The following is a 13,789-nucleotide window of genomic DNA, read 5'->3' as shown; positions in this document are numbered from 1 at the left end:
GTATATTTCTGTAGCAGTTTGCATAGAACTGGATCAAGCATTCCAGTGGCCTGGCCTGCTTTGGCTTCTCTTTTTAGGCCAAACAGCCACATGGAAAAAAAAATGATATGAAAGTTTAAATAGCGGTTTGACTATGTGTGTTAATAGAATCAGTTTAAAGTACAGAGCTTGATCCTAAGAGAGTTTATTTTGTTTATTTCAACCACTCCAAAGGAAGCCAGTACCTTCTGGCAGCTAAATACATAGTTAATATGATGGATTGTTATCCCTGCAGCACTGTGGGACTATTAACATTCCATAGGAAATAAATTGTGAAAGACTGCAAAGATCTGAGTCTGACACTGAAAAGATATAATAGATCAGCCTCACCAAGTTTGTGTAACAGAAAATTTCAGGGTTTTTTTTTTTAACTTTGCTTTGATAAATACATAAACTCATTTTGAATTTCTACTTTTGCTTGTATTTGCTTGTGTGTTTATGTACAGCAACACCTGCAGGAGTTTTATAAGAAACAACAGGAACAGCTTCATCTGCAACTTCTGCAGCAGCAACACCCTGGCAAGCAGGCTAAAGAGGTAGGTGCACACCCGGGGACATAACATAGTAATTTAGCCTCATGGGGAAAAGATGGTGAATGTGTGCATGTAGATTCTCTATAGATAGTAATAAGCACCATAAAACAGACAGCTTTGTTGTTCTAGAAATAAAGTAATTAAGCGGGCTAACCCGGAGGTATAATACTACAATAACCCCACAGCATACACATGCAGTGCTGGCTATTCTCCTCTGATTCCTGCTAGCATTATGCAGTATGGAGATCCAGTTAAAGACAGTTTCATGTCTTGTCTGTATTCACACATGCTCACACAAGTCAAAGGGTGCTGCAGCCACCTCGTCAATGAAGTGTTTCTGCGGGCACACAAACACATGCAGCACCTCTGAAGTTGCAATGTGCATCGCTCATAAATCACAATGACAGGCAGCCGGTCGACAGACATGCCTCTGTCTTGTTCTCTTTGGATATCATGGAGCAGTAGAGGAGCATGACAGCCCCAGCCACATTTGCGTAACAGCGTCGGTCCAGGTCTAGAGCCACGGCCAGGCAATTCTGTGGGAACGGCTAAATTGATTCAAAAATGGGTATCACATAAACACACGCGTTCTGTCTTTCTTTTTCATCTCCCTCTCTCTCTCTCCTCAAGCAGCCCATTATGCTGCCCTTACAGGAAGTCACAACTGACCTCCCGGCGGCTTTGTTTCTGTTTGGATTTGTGAATAGAGTTTTTCAGGAGGCTCGCCATCAAATATGGAATAGAAATTGCTCCCTTATTTCTCTTGAGGCAGAGGAGGTGTGTTTGGGGGGGGGGGGGCAAACCGCCTCCCGCCACCACCACACCATTATGCAGCCTGTTTTCCAGTGAGCGCATCACAGGTTTTATCCCCCAAACCCACCCAACCCCTCTCCCTTTCTCAGTCCCTCAGTCTCCATACTTTTCTAGGTACACCATCACTAGCATACAGAAACGTGACAACAGAAACTGGCCTCTGTGGTTAAAGCATTACATATGCACAGCTAACTGGAAATACAGAAAAGTATACCCCATTAAGCCTCAGTGAATGTGCACTTGCAGCCAATCATTACCTGAGATTTTTGCTTCCTAATAGGTGTTTGCAGTACGGCTGTGTTTCAGAGCTCAGAGCCAACTGCTTTTGTCTCTCTCTAAATTCACTCCCTTTCTCAGTTGTTTTGCAGCGGTGGCTGAGTTTGATGTTTTTCATTTTGTTGTTGTTTTTGTTTTTGTCTTTGTTTTTTTCTTCTTTTTTTGCACAAAGCTTACGCAATTGCCTGTCTGGCCCAGCGATAAACAACTCTGTGAGCCAACAAGGAGGGCTGAGAGGGAGTGGAAGGGGGGGTGTAGTGCAGTGGATGTGTGTTTGTGTTTGTGCGTGTTTGTGTCTATGCATTCACATGCAGCTTTAAATCTCTCTCTGCTAGTTCCCTCTGGTCACATAAGCTGTAACAGACCATCAGTGAAGGCGAGACAATTAACTATCAGGGGTGGTGGTGGGGGGGATTATACCAGAGGCTTAGTATCATACACAATCACAAGCCACATACACTGACAGGCTTGAGAGCTGGTATATCAGCATAGCTTTGTTTGTGTGTGTGTATGTGCTCAAAGACATGAACATACACAAAGACAGGAGAAGAAGGTGGTACAGCCCAAAAAAAACAGGAGGAAAGACTAAGTGAGCACAGACAGAGAGGGAGAGAGCGTGTAGAGAAGCAGAAGAAGAAGCAGAGAGGTGTAGCTAAGGTCACAGCAGAGGCGACTGAGTGCACACTCTTCACGCACAAACAGCGCTCCGTCTCCTCTGTCCTCTCCCGCTCACTCAGTTGTTAATTCGTCTGTAATTTTCCCTCCTCTCCTCTCCTCTTCACTCCTCTCTTGCTCCTCTCCTCTCCTCTTCCTCCTCCTCTCTCTCTCTCTCTCTCTCTCTCTCTCTCTCTCTCTCTCTCTCTCTCTATAGCAACAGCAGCAGCAGCAGCAGCTGGCCGCCCAGCAGCTCGTCTTCCAGCAGCAGCTCCTGCAGATGCAGCAGCTCCAACAGCAGCAGCACCTGCTCAACATGCAGCGGCAGGGCCTGCTCACACTGCCTGGTCCCGCTCCAGGCCAAGCCGCCCTGCCCGGACAAACCCTACCCCCACCAGGTAAGAGGAGGAGGAGAGCGGAGGAGGAGTGGTGGGAAGAAGAGGGAGCAGGGAGGTAGTTGCGTTGATATTAAGCACGTGACTTGCAGCAGTAGTCACATACTTCCTGTATTTTTGTCTACTAGTGCTTTTCACAGTCTGGCTCTGTTTTATTGTTCCTTCCGGCTGTCTAGTGTCTCCAAGCCCATCTGTCCTACTACTCATCTGCCTTTCTGTCCTGTCTGTCTTTTTCTAATTGGTATGCTGCTGTGTCTCTCATACGTTATCTTTAAGTATGTCTGTCTGTCTGCCATCCCTTCATTGGTATGCCCTTCTACCATTCACTTTGTCCTTAACTCCCTTCATGATTGTTTTTAGTCTTCTGTTCTTCCTTTCTCTTCCACTCTTTTCTCATCTGATTATGGCTTTCTCTGTCTTCCTCTGTTCCTCTCTCAGCTGTGCTCTGCCTCTGTTTGTTGTTTTTCCATCTCTGTTTCTATTCCCTCACTCCCCAACTCCCCCTCCTTCTTTCAGAGGTTGTTGTTGTTGTTTTTGTTTACTGCTTTTACTGAGAACAAAGGAGAGGCAAAAGAGAAGAATAAAAAGACAAGCGAGAGAGAGCGAGGAGAAGAGAGCAGGCTCCATTTTTGTTTTTTCCCCCCCCCCCCGAGCCAAGTAAACACCTATGTTTGTTGTTTACCACCAAAATGGCGCAGACGAAGACAACAGGCAGGAAGATGTTAGGAGGAAATAAAAGGAAACTGCTTAATTCTGTGCCAAGCTGAAAAGCAGCAGTTGACAAAGCTTGTTGTTTTTAGGTGGAACTTGCTCATATTCAGTATAATCAGTCTTTTTTTATGTAGTTTTACTCATTGGACACACACGAGTCGTTGTGCGTCAGAGCTACACAAGTGATTCATAACCAGCTTAAAACCAGTATTTGACTGTGCAGAGAAGACTGTACGTGGCTTCAATAAACAGGAAACTGTGATTTCATATTCGAGTTTGCCCTTGCTGAGAGCAGGGCCTTCAGTCATGCAGCTGTATGGAATTTCTCTGGCTGTTGAATAATCCATACAGAGCTAAGCTTTTGTCCTGTAAACACAGAGTGCAATGCATCCTAAACTGAAAACCACAATGTGCAAGTGAGAGCTAATAAAACAGCTTGGACTCTTTTCCTTTTTTTTGTATTAAGTATTAAGTTGAGCAACTTTATTCATTCAGTATACTTTCTCTGTTCCCTTATCTATTTCTCTCTCTATCTCCTTCTTGATGTCTCTAGCTGGATTGAGCCCCGCAGAGCTCCAGCAGTTGTGGAAGGACGTTACCGGAGGCGGTGGTCACGGAATGGAGGACAACGGCATCAAACACAGCAGCGGCACTGGCACCGGCGTGGGTGGCGGCGGCGGTTTAGACCTGTCCACTAACAACTCTTCTTCAACTACCTCCTCCTCCAATCCCGCCAAAGCATCGCCGCCCATCTCTCACCATTCCATCGCCAACGGACAGTCTCCCGCCCTCAACCACAGGAGAGAGAGGGAAAGGGAAAGAGAACGGGAGCGAGAGAGGTAAACCAACTAAAATGCCATCCGCCACCTTTTTGATGCATCACAGAGGAAGAAGCAAGGGAAGATGAAAAGTTTACAGCACTCGTACTCTTCACACGAGCTTGTTTGTTGCCGTGCCACGATTGAACACATCAAAACAAGGCACTCAACAACAAGCCATCGTTACTTCAGGGAAAGCTGGGCGTTTTGTTTATTTATTCAAAAGTTTATTAGTGTCTTAAGGAAAAAAAATAAGAGCCTTGTTCTCCCGGGGGACCATGCGTTCAGTTGAACACACTTAGCTTGCACACACATATCAAAAGCGGGGAGACGACGCCATGCAGCCAGGCGCACTTACAACAAGCGTCTCTGGCAGAGAAGACAAGGTAACCCCCTTGTACATTAAGTATTTAGTGCTTTCTTTCTTTTTTCTCTTTTGAAAATTACCTTCCATGCTTGCTTGTCATGTAAACAGAATACGTGATGCCTTGAGTGGCGTTTCCAGGATGTTTATCCTTGTGATGCCGTCTTTTATAAATGTATCCAGCACCGAAACACTGACTGTTCACATATCTGCCTATCTGGCCCATGCATTATTCAAAGGCTTTTCTTGGGCGATATTATAATAAGGACTTAGGGTGTAGCGATGTGTGTGTGTGTGTGTGTGTGTGTGTGTGTGTGTGTGTGTGTGTGTGTGTGTGTCTGTGTAGATGCTCGGTATAGACTCACACTGGAGGTGGAAGTGCTGTGTAATTGGTTTAAAGTAGATGCTATCTCTCCAGTACCACTAAAAGGAGGCTTGAAAAAGATATCTTTAGAAGGAAGACAGAGGGAAAGAGAGAGGAAAGGAATGGATAAGAAGAGAAGGAAGAAAGACTTTATCTGCTTGTGTCCCGAGGGGTGTGTGGTGTCTCATAATGATCGAACAAGGAGTATTGTCAGGAGCACTGCTTACTAACATGCCATGGATCGATGAGGGGAAAGCCCCTCTGTAAAACGCAGCGTGAGCTCTGCCTGCACTAAGACACACAGGCATGAATGCATGTAGCCATCGACCACACACATGCATGCACATGTGTAACCTATATACAGACAAACACACGCTAAGACACAGACTGTACACACTCTCATTCACATTTTCGTACACACACACACACACAGACACACTAGCGCCTGGCCTAAAAGGTTAAACTGTCATCTTTAATAGGATGTGCTGTCTAGGAAGGGTCGTAACTTATTTGGGTGCCATTTGAAAAACGCCAGAACACCCCTGCTCCCCTTGTCCTCAAAGAACATAAGTTACACAGAGTATTAATCTCCTGATGAAAATTATATGGCTGTCTGGATTTTTAATGTTTACTTGAAAGCCTCCACCCCTCCTCCCCATAATGGCTTTACAAGATGGGATGGTGACTACAGTGGAGACAAAACTAGATTTCCATCGGGGATGGTAGTCCAGCCTATTTCTCACACATTAGTCTTTGCCATCTTAATATAGTTATCCTGTAGTGATTATTTAAACTGAATGGCTGTTAGCCATCAACATCCCAGTTCCCAAATTTCCTTTTTATAAAGCTGCTGTTATTGCATTCATCCCTTGCTTTCTCTCTGTCTGATTTAGCCCTGGTTATTCATCACATGAATTGCTGAATTAGTGCTCTGACCTCTTTCAGCGTGTCTTTAATCTGCTATTTCCCGTTTCTTGTTTGCTCATTTTTTTGGGCCCGCCTCTAGTTCACTACACGAAGAAAGTGGAGGGACTCACCCCCTGTATGGTCACGGTGTGTGCAAGTGGCCCGGCTGTGAGAACATCTGTGAAGACTTTGGACAGTTTTTGAAGTAAGGACATGCTCTAATACAAATACGTAATACTGGAAATAACATATATTATATATATACTAATATACTGAGTGTAGCAGTAGTTCAGGCAAGCTGAAAAGTCAGTTTTCGCTGCCATCCTCCCTGATCAGTTGATCCTAGTGCCAGCCCAAATCATCTGATGCCACACATCTCAAATAGGGTGTGCTGTTTAAGCATTTTTAGCCTGAATATAGTCGCTGTCCCTCTGCAAGTTGCTTTGCAACCCACATCCCTCGAGGTAGTGCTGTTTCTTGTTCCTGCCTCTTGCTTTCCATGTGTGCGTGTGAGGAAGGGTGGGGAGCTCCCAGAACAGAGCCATAATAACACATAAAAATGACTGAAGATGGAAATAACAATCTCTGAAAGCGATCGCCTTCAGTACAGTGCTTGGTCTTTCTGTGGGGGCCTAACAAAGAAAACATCACTGCTTTTCACAGAGCCCATTTTGACCTTATAGACAGCTAGTTGACAGGGTTTCTCTCTAGTAGTGCAGGATTCAAACCAACTCTGGTCCATAACAAATTTTCCTTCCTGGCGTGGAGGGGCCTGATAGGTTTGTGAAAAAGCGTCAAAAGCTAATGGCAACTCGCACGGCCGCACACTTACCTCCACAACAAAGGCCCCCATTCACTGTTGTCATGGTGCAGGCGCCAGAGCGAATGGACTCTTCATGCTCCATCAACAATTTAGTTAATTAGCTCATTTGTAATTGGCCGGCTTTGTTGCCAGGATGTTAGTGGGGGGACATCAAAGGAAGAAGGTGTTTGCAGCACTGCCGATTACAGGTTATCACATTGCCACTCAGTGAGAGTCTCCCTCTGCCTCTCTCTCTCTCACTTTTTCCCCGGCTCCCTGCTCTCACACAGAGAAGAAAAGAAAGGGGAAAGCTTTAATTTGAATATTCTAATTAGATTTGTAATTAACTGTGAAATAACGATCTGGTGAGTGTTTTTCATGGGCTGTAAATGTCCATGTGAATTCGCACAAACTCTTAAAATCAGGACATTGTTCTGGCTTATTTTCCAAATTATGCATTTTTCTACTGTAGTGGCTGTAAAGTTACAAAAGCCTTTAAAAAAACAGTCATATTTAGGTCAGGCTTTGCTAATTCAATGCCGGCTTGTGAATTAAAGCTAAAAGGTGTATCTGTAAAATGAAATGACACTAATAAACATGGTGTTTACCTGTCTTTCAAAGACAGAGGGAGGCAGTACATTAGACTCCATTTTCACACACTGCCAAGGCATAAAATCACTTAAAGGCCCCATTATTGACGGCAGTGGAGTTCAATGAATCATAGTCTGACAAGTGTGTTTGCTAATCCCCTGTGGAAAATGTGCCGCATACATGTCAATGCCAATACCAGTGCTCTAGAGTGAGCATGGCATAACCATAAGCATCATCTAGTCATGCTTATGAAAAGCCAAATGCATGTGTACAATCCATTGTCCAGCCTGGAATACATGTACGGCAGTCCAGGTAGAACAGTTTGCCTTGCAGCTTGAGAACAGATGTGTGCGTGATAAGGCAAGCCTCTATCGGATTAGCAGATTTTCTGATATCTTGTCCTATCACCTTAGTACACTTACTTATAGAAGACATCAGTCTATTTCTTGGCACTGTATGCTCCTTTCACGCTCAAACACACGTAAGTCTGTGTGCTGTAAGGATACTGTGTCTAGGTGGCTTAGCTGGTTATTTAGGTGAGGGGCATAGATACAGTGTGTGTAAAGCCATGTGCCTGCGAATAAGCTGGTAAGCCAATGCAAAAGGATGCATGGCTGTAAAGACAAACTGAGAGAGCTCCACAGATAGAGGGAAAATGGGTAGATTTCATACTTGAAAGCGAGAGCACAGGTTGGCAGACGGTTTTGTAAGAACACTTGCCAGAACATTGGCTGGTACAAAACAGAAAACACACACACACACACACCACTGCAAGTCAGAGGCTGGCTCTATACTGTAACCCAGCCAGAACATGAAAACAGACACCAACAAAGAAGGCAGACTTGTCATCAGAACAAAGATGGCTGCTCGGTGGCGTGCCTCGGAGCAGTGATTGTAGGTGTCAGAGGGAGTCCTTTCATGTTTCCGGAGATGCCAGTCGACGACACACACAGATGCACTCACACACAAGTGCAGCTTAAACGGGGTTACATAAAGTGGGTGTCAGATGTAGATGACAGTTTAGATGTTGGTACTTGGGTGTGGGTTATGTATGCAGGGAGGTGGGGTGGAAGGGGGAGAGGGGACCCGAGTCAAGCTGGCGTCTCGTAGCTCGCTGTAGGAGCTCGGCTCAGCAGCGGTGACACGTTTAGTCATCTATTGTTTTGTTCCATGAAGAAACTTGTCAAGATCAGCATTTAATAGCTCTTCAGTGCGCTTTTAAGTGTTCTCACCTGGAAAAGGTAGCCGCAAGGTGGCTGGCACCCTGAATTAGCTCTGTGAAGTTCAAAATGAAATAATATTGCTGGGAATGTTTCTCCGAGTGGTGGGTGTTGCTGCTTTGTGGGTGTGTTTGTGTTAGTTACAGAGAAAGAAACATTCATGCTTTTAGGTTGCGTGCCAGGGCTATTTTGGTGGGAGCCTTTTTGGTAAACAGAGGAGACAGAAAATGCAATTAATACCTGTAAATGTGGATGTTTTATTTGTATAATTTGTCAGTACAATAAATGCCTCCAGCTTACTGCAGATTTTTATAGCGCTTTAAAAAAACAAAGCTTGAACACATCAAATGTGTTCGTCTCCTGTACATGCTCGTCTTGTTCCGCCTACTTTGGCTTTTTTCCCCCCTCAGTAATATACCTGCAAATGCATACTTGTTCTCACTCACACACAGTTAACTGTTACACTCTCCGTCACCATTCTGCTCTTCCTATTACTGGCAGGAAGGCAGGCTCCATGTTAAAATGGTGAGCTCAGCTGCTAACCTAGTGTCTGTAACCCGCTACTAATTAAACCCACAAGGCATCAGGCAAGTGTCTTTGTCTCTATATAATGTGCACATACACACACTGTAGAGGCAGGCACCTCAGTCAGGCAGGCCCCCCGGCCCCTTTGGATAGGTAAGCTTGCTTTTACCACTCCACATGTCTGCTGCACCGTGACAAGACCTTTAAAAGGGAGGGCACCGACACCAAGGAGACAGTGTGAGAGAATGTGTGTGTAAATCTGCATGCGGTGGATATCAGGTTTTCTCAATTTGTGTACAGTTATGGAGGCCAACTTTCTGTGCTGAGCCCCTGATAATACACACAGTCAATTAGCAAAAGTGTATCATCCATATATTCTGGACTTGAGCAGATTTATTATCAGGCCCTTAGTGGACACTGATGGCTTATACATATTCATGTACCCAGCTACTGGGAAAAACCTTTGAGATGTTTTGTTCCCCTCTCTTTTAGAGAAAAGGGAAACTGCAGACTCCAATAAAAACGAGTCTTTATGTGAGAGTTAAAAACAGCTGTGCATCACTCCTCCCACAGTCTGTGTTCATCAGTCCCTTTATCTCTTTATTTGCTTTGATTCCGCTACCTTGGCTACATATTTCACTCTGCAACACTGTTCTCTACGCTGCTCTTACATTCCTTTCATCACACGGGTAATCCTCAGAAATCCGTGTTTCTCTAGAATGGCTCATGGACAGTAAGGCTCGTATTCTTTATCTCAAAGTGTGAGTAGTTTTATCTGAATGCTACATTTTAGATCAATTCTCTTATTTGCCCTCAAAATGTACAATTCCATCAGAATGCTTCAATTTGGTTACAAGTGAGGAAGCCAAAGTCAGTTAACAACTCAGGAATAATGAAATAAAATGAGACATAAGATTAATAAAGAGATTTCTGTTTAATCAAAGAAGACAAGAGAAGTTCATAGTTCAGAGAGGACAGAAACACAGTCATCTATTTTTCCACATTTCAGTAAATATAGCGTTCTTTCATTATTTCTTCCTGTCTGCCCATCTGCGTCTGCCCCCGCCCTTCCTTTCTGTCTTTGTGTGGCATTATTAATGCACAGTAGGACATACAGCCATTTGAATATTTCATAAATGCATGTAGTAATCTTCCTGTAATTGTCTTGCTAACTGGCCAGCAGTAGGATGAGCATATGCAGCAAGCTGCAACTGTCTGGAGGACTTCCACAAGGCCTCCAAGCACAAACACATGCAAAATATTAGATAAACAAGCTTCTTGTTGATGAGAGGCAAGCTTAATAAAGATTTCCCCCTTTCTCTTTCTCTCTGTCTTTTTTTTTTTTTTTTGTAAAGCGGTATCTTCAGGGACAGCGAGCAGCCTGCTCTGTGCTTTTGAAGCAGCTGTAATTCATGACACATGCCATACATCAAGTGCATAAGATAGCATTATGGGCAGTGAAATGAAAAGGGTATTTGCAACATTAGTTCCCTCATCCTGCGAGGGACGTGATTAAATGATTAATGAAATGCCCCCTTTTTGCATGCGCATTCTGAAACAGCAATTAGGCACAGGGCTGAGGAAATCCACCAGTTCGTCCCTTCCCTTTCTGCTGCTATCCCTCATCCGTCCCTCTCCGCGCCCCCCCACTTTTTTTTAATGTTGCCTCATTTTTGATTTATAATGGAAAATTTCTGAGCATTAGACCTGAAATGGTTATAAAAGTATAAGCAGGGACAGAATGGAATGGTTTTAAATGTGCACAGGCTAATTGAAAGGTACAGAGCTATTGTGATTACAAATGTTCTATTCAGGTTTTGATTGGCAGGTCGGGAGGAACCAGCTCAGTGAGTTGGCTTGTTTTGCACGTTGCAGATAAACAAGAAGTGAGGCTTTTGGGAGAAAATAAAGGAATACGGGGTTTGTGGGGGGAGGGGGCTTATTTCTGTGTATTTGTGTATCTATTTTTTTTTTATATGTGCCAATCAGTGTTTGTGCAAGCTCATGATAATGTAAGCAAGCGTGTGTGTTCTTAGATAAAGTGAAAGCCAGCGAGAGAGATTTTGTACTCCCTCTAATGCACTGGAGGCAGAGCTGTAAATGATCATTGAAGGGTCTGCAAGCTAACCTATAATTACTGGAGATAAAGTGGCAGCTCTGGCATTTCATAAGCATGTCTCCTCAAAGCTTGCTTTGTGAGTTTGTCACCAATGATCATTTAGATAGAGGCTCATTACCCAGCATCACAACACTTTAGAAACCCCCGTTTTGCCCCATATTGGTGTTCCTCTGAGTGTGTGTGTGTATATGTGTGTATGTGTGCGTGTGTGTGTGTGTCTGCATATGTGCGCTTTACCAAGAATAAAGGTCTATCCTAATGGTGGAGCTTTTGTGTCCTACAGACGAAATCCAATCAAGGCAAAAACCCTCATTGACTGTTATGGCTGTCTGGCTGCCTTTTTTTCTTTTAATGAGGCGAACACACCAGATACATTTAATATGTCTGCTGCTAGATAATGTACCTTCAAGCAAAGAGCCGCTTTTGTGTGTCAAATGTTGCTGGTGTTAAATCGTGAGTATTGTTTTCGGTAAACGAAGGAGACAAAGATATTCTGCTGGCCCAGCATCTTTTATTCTCTGTAGAAAGCGGCGCTCGGGGTTGCACTGAAGTTAGCCATCTAAACTGGCGCAGGCCTATTGTCATGTTAAACATGGCACCACACACCGTCATGTTACTTCTAATTACCTCATTTCAGAGTGGAACAATGGGCCTGTACGGGATCCTATAGATAATTATCCCAGTATAGAAATATTATCATCTAAATAAAACAGTGCTGAAGTTGATACTGTAATTATCATCCTCTGAAATTTTGATCATGGTGAAAATGAATTTCGCTTGCTGCCTTCTTCGGGCTTGAAATATTGTATGGATTTTAAAGTTGGCTTGTCATCTCTTCTCCTCCACCGCCAGGCACCTAAACAGCGAGCACGCCCTCGACGATCGGAGCACGGCTCAGTGTAGAGTCCAGATGCAGGTCGTACAGCAGCTAGAAATACAGGTACGTTTCCTTTCTGATAATAAAGGATAAAAAACGGGGGGAAGAAGTCTCACATATTGTTTTATTTTACAATACTGAACTTAACTCGTGAATCAGCCGTTCAAAACTTTATGTTCTGAAAGTTGCGTGTGTGAGAGGAAGGCCATATTGTGGTCTGCTTAATACTTCCAGACAAGCAGGACCTGCTGAATTCAACAAAGCCACTAAACAAAGGAATCCTCGGGCCTTACAACCAAAGTCATTATGGCTGTTTTAATTGAATTAAGCGTATGCTTTATTTTCTCTTCCTTTCTTTTTCTTTCCAATTAATAGCAAACGCATCTCTCCTAGTCTGCTGTGTTAATTAACTGCACTTTGCACCTGAAGAAAGCTCAAAAGGAGGGAACTATTTTCAGTAGGTGGAGCGTGACCTTATTAAGAAGTCATGCTGGCTAGATAACGAGAGCGCTGATTGAGCGACATTATTACTCAGCACTGCCAACAAGCGCTGCTTTTCCTTTAGAAACAAATATTTCAAACTGGGTACAAACTCAGTGCCAGCTGAAACAGTCAGTCTGCTAGGTGGTTTCTTTATGGTGGTTCGTTACGACTTGAGCAGTTCTCCCCAGCGAATGAAGGTAGTTTTATTAATCAGCTCCTTTGTGCTAAAAAAAAATAATAATTGAGGGTACACAGTGTAAATTCTAACCCCCTCAGCCAGTCTGGGCCTGCTTAAACACAAGCATCTCTCCATCCTTTCTGGCTTGATAAATTGTTTTTTTTAAGTAAATAAATTGTGCAAAATAGAAAAAAAAAGATCCAAGCTGTTTATCAAATATGTATTCATTTTCTGTCCAAGCTACTGAAGCTTGCTCTTTACAGTGTGACCAATTACAGTGATACACTTGTGTTGCCTGTCCTGTCTCTTGTCTTCTTTGTCTTCTCTTTCATTCCTGACTCCCACCATCTCTCCTTCTCTTTTTTTTTTCTTGAGAGCCGTCACTAGTAATGAGGCCCAGCGTCTGTGTATGCGTGCACACCTACTTGCTTGTCTGTTTCTCTCCGTGTTTGATCCGTGTGTGTATGTATTAAGGGCGTGAGAGGGTTCAGGCTTTCACATGGTCCAGTCCCTGTCACTCCTTGTGAATTAGATTGATGATAGGCAATGGCTGGAGCAACTAACTGGACCGGGGAGGCGGGGCCGCCTGGCACCCTGTTTGGAAGACCTCTTCACCTCTCAGCAGCTGCTGGCTGCGCTCCATCCCCCTAACAGTGTCCACAGGACTTTGAGCAGACACTCAGGACCACCTAATTTATGGCCTCGCCAGCTTGTTACTGTCAGAGCCTCTCTGACCTAAATTCTGCTATTGACAAAAAGATGAAATGCTATTTGTTTTGCCTGACCTGTCTGCACCTTCTCCCCCAGCCCCTCGTTTTCTACTTCTTTTACCTTTCGTGCTTTCTTTTTATTCATCTCCTCTTTTTCTTTTCTGTTCTTTTTCTCTCTACCAGACAAGTCTCGTGTCTCACCTTTGTTTATTTTCATTCTTCTGTGTATTCCCTCCTCTAATGTACTCTCTTCTTCTCTTAACAGCTTTCTAAAGAACGTGAGCGTCTTCAGGCGATGATGACCCACTTGCACATGCGGCCCTCAGAACCCAAGTCATCTCCCAAACCAGTGAGTGCATATTGCTCTGGATACTGTAAACAGGCTCGGCCATGAACGCAGAAAATGAACAG

At 44.0% G+C, this 13,789-nt stretch overlaps 1 protein-coding gene across 9 annotated transcripts in view; it reads left to right on the top strand.

Moving 5' to 3' along the window:
• foxp2 (forkhead box P2) overlaps positions 1-13,789 on the top strand; it is a 104,367-nt gene that overhangs the window by 71,247 nt on the left and 19,331 nt on the right. For 8 of the 9 annotated variants that reach the window (XM_085253016.1, XM_085253014.1, XM_085253015.1 and 5 more), the window contains 6 exons: positions 486-575; positions 2,533-2,713; positions 3,975-4,260; positions 5,974-6,078; positions 11,983-12,070; positions 13,644-13,727. In XM_085253016.1, the coding sequence (XP_085109142.1) occupies positions 486-575; positions 2,533-2,713; positions 3,975-4,260; positions 5,974-6,078; positions 11,983-12,070; positions 13,644-13,727 (834 nt within the window). The remainder of the gene's footprint in view (positions 1-485; positions 576-2,532; positions 2,714-3,974; positions 4,261-5,973; positions 6,079-11,982; positions 12,071-13,643; positions 13,728-13,789) is intronic. The other variant, XM_085253020.1, reaches the window with a different exon arrangement.

The sequence above is a fragment of the Mchenga conophoros genome, linkage group LG17 (genome assembly GCF_057382185.1).
Source record: "Mchenga conophoros isolate Kocher_MC1m ecotype Shallow Benthic linkage group LG17, M_conophoros_male_GT1.1, whole genome shotgun sequence".
Classification (NCBI taxonomy): domain Eukaryota; kingdom Metazoa; phylum Chordata; class Actinopteri; order Cichliformes; family Cichlidae; genus Mchenga; species Mchenga conophoros.
This window is presented reverse-complemented; position numbering and strand designations above follow the sequence as displayed.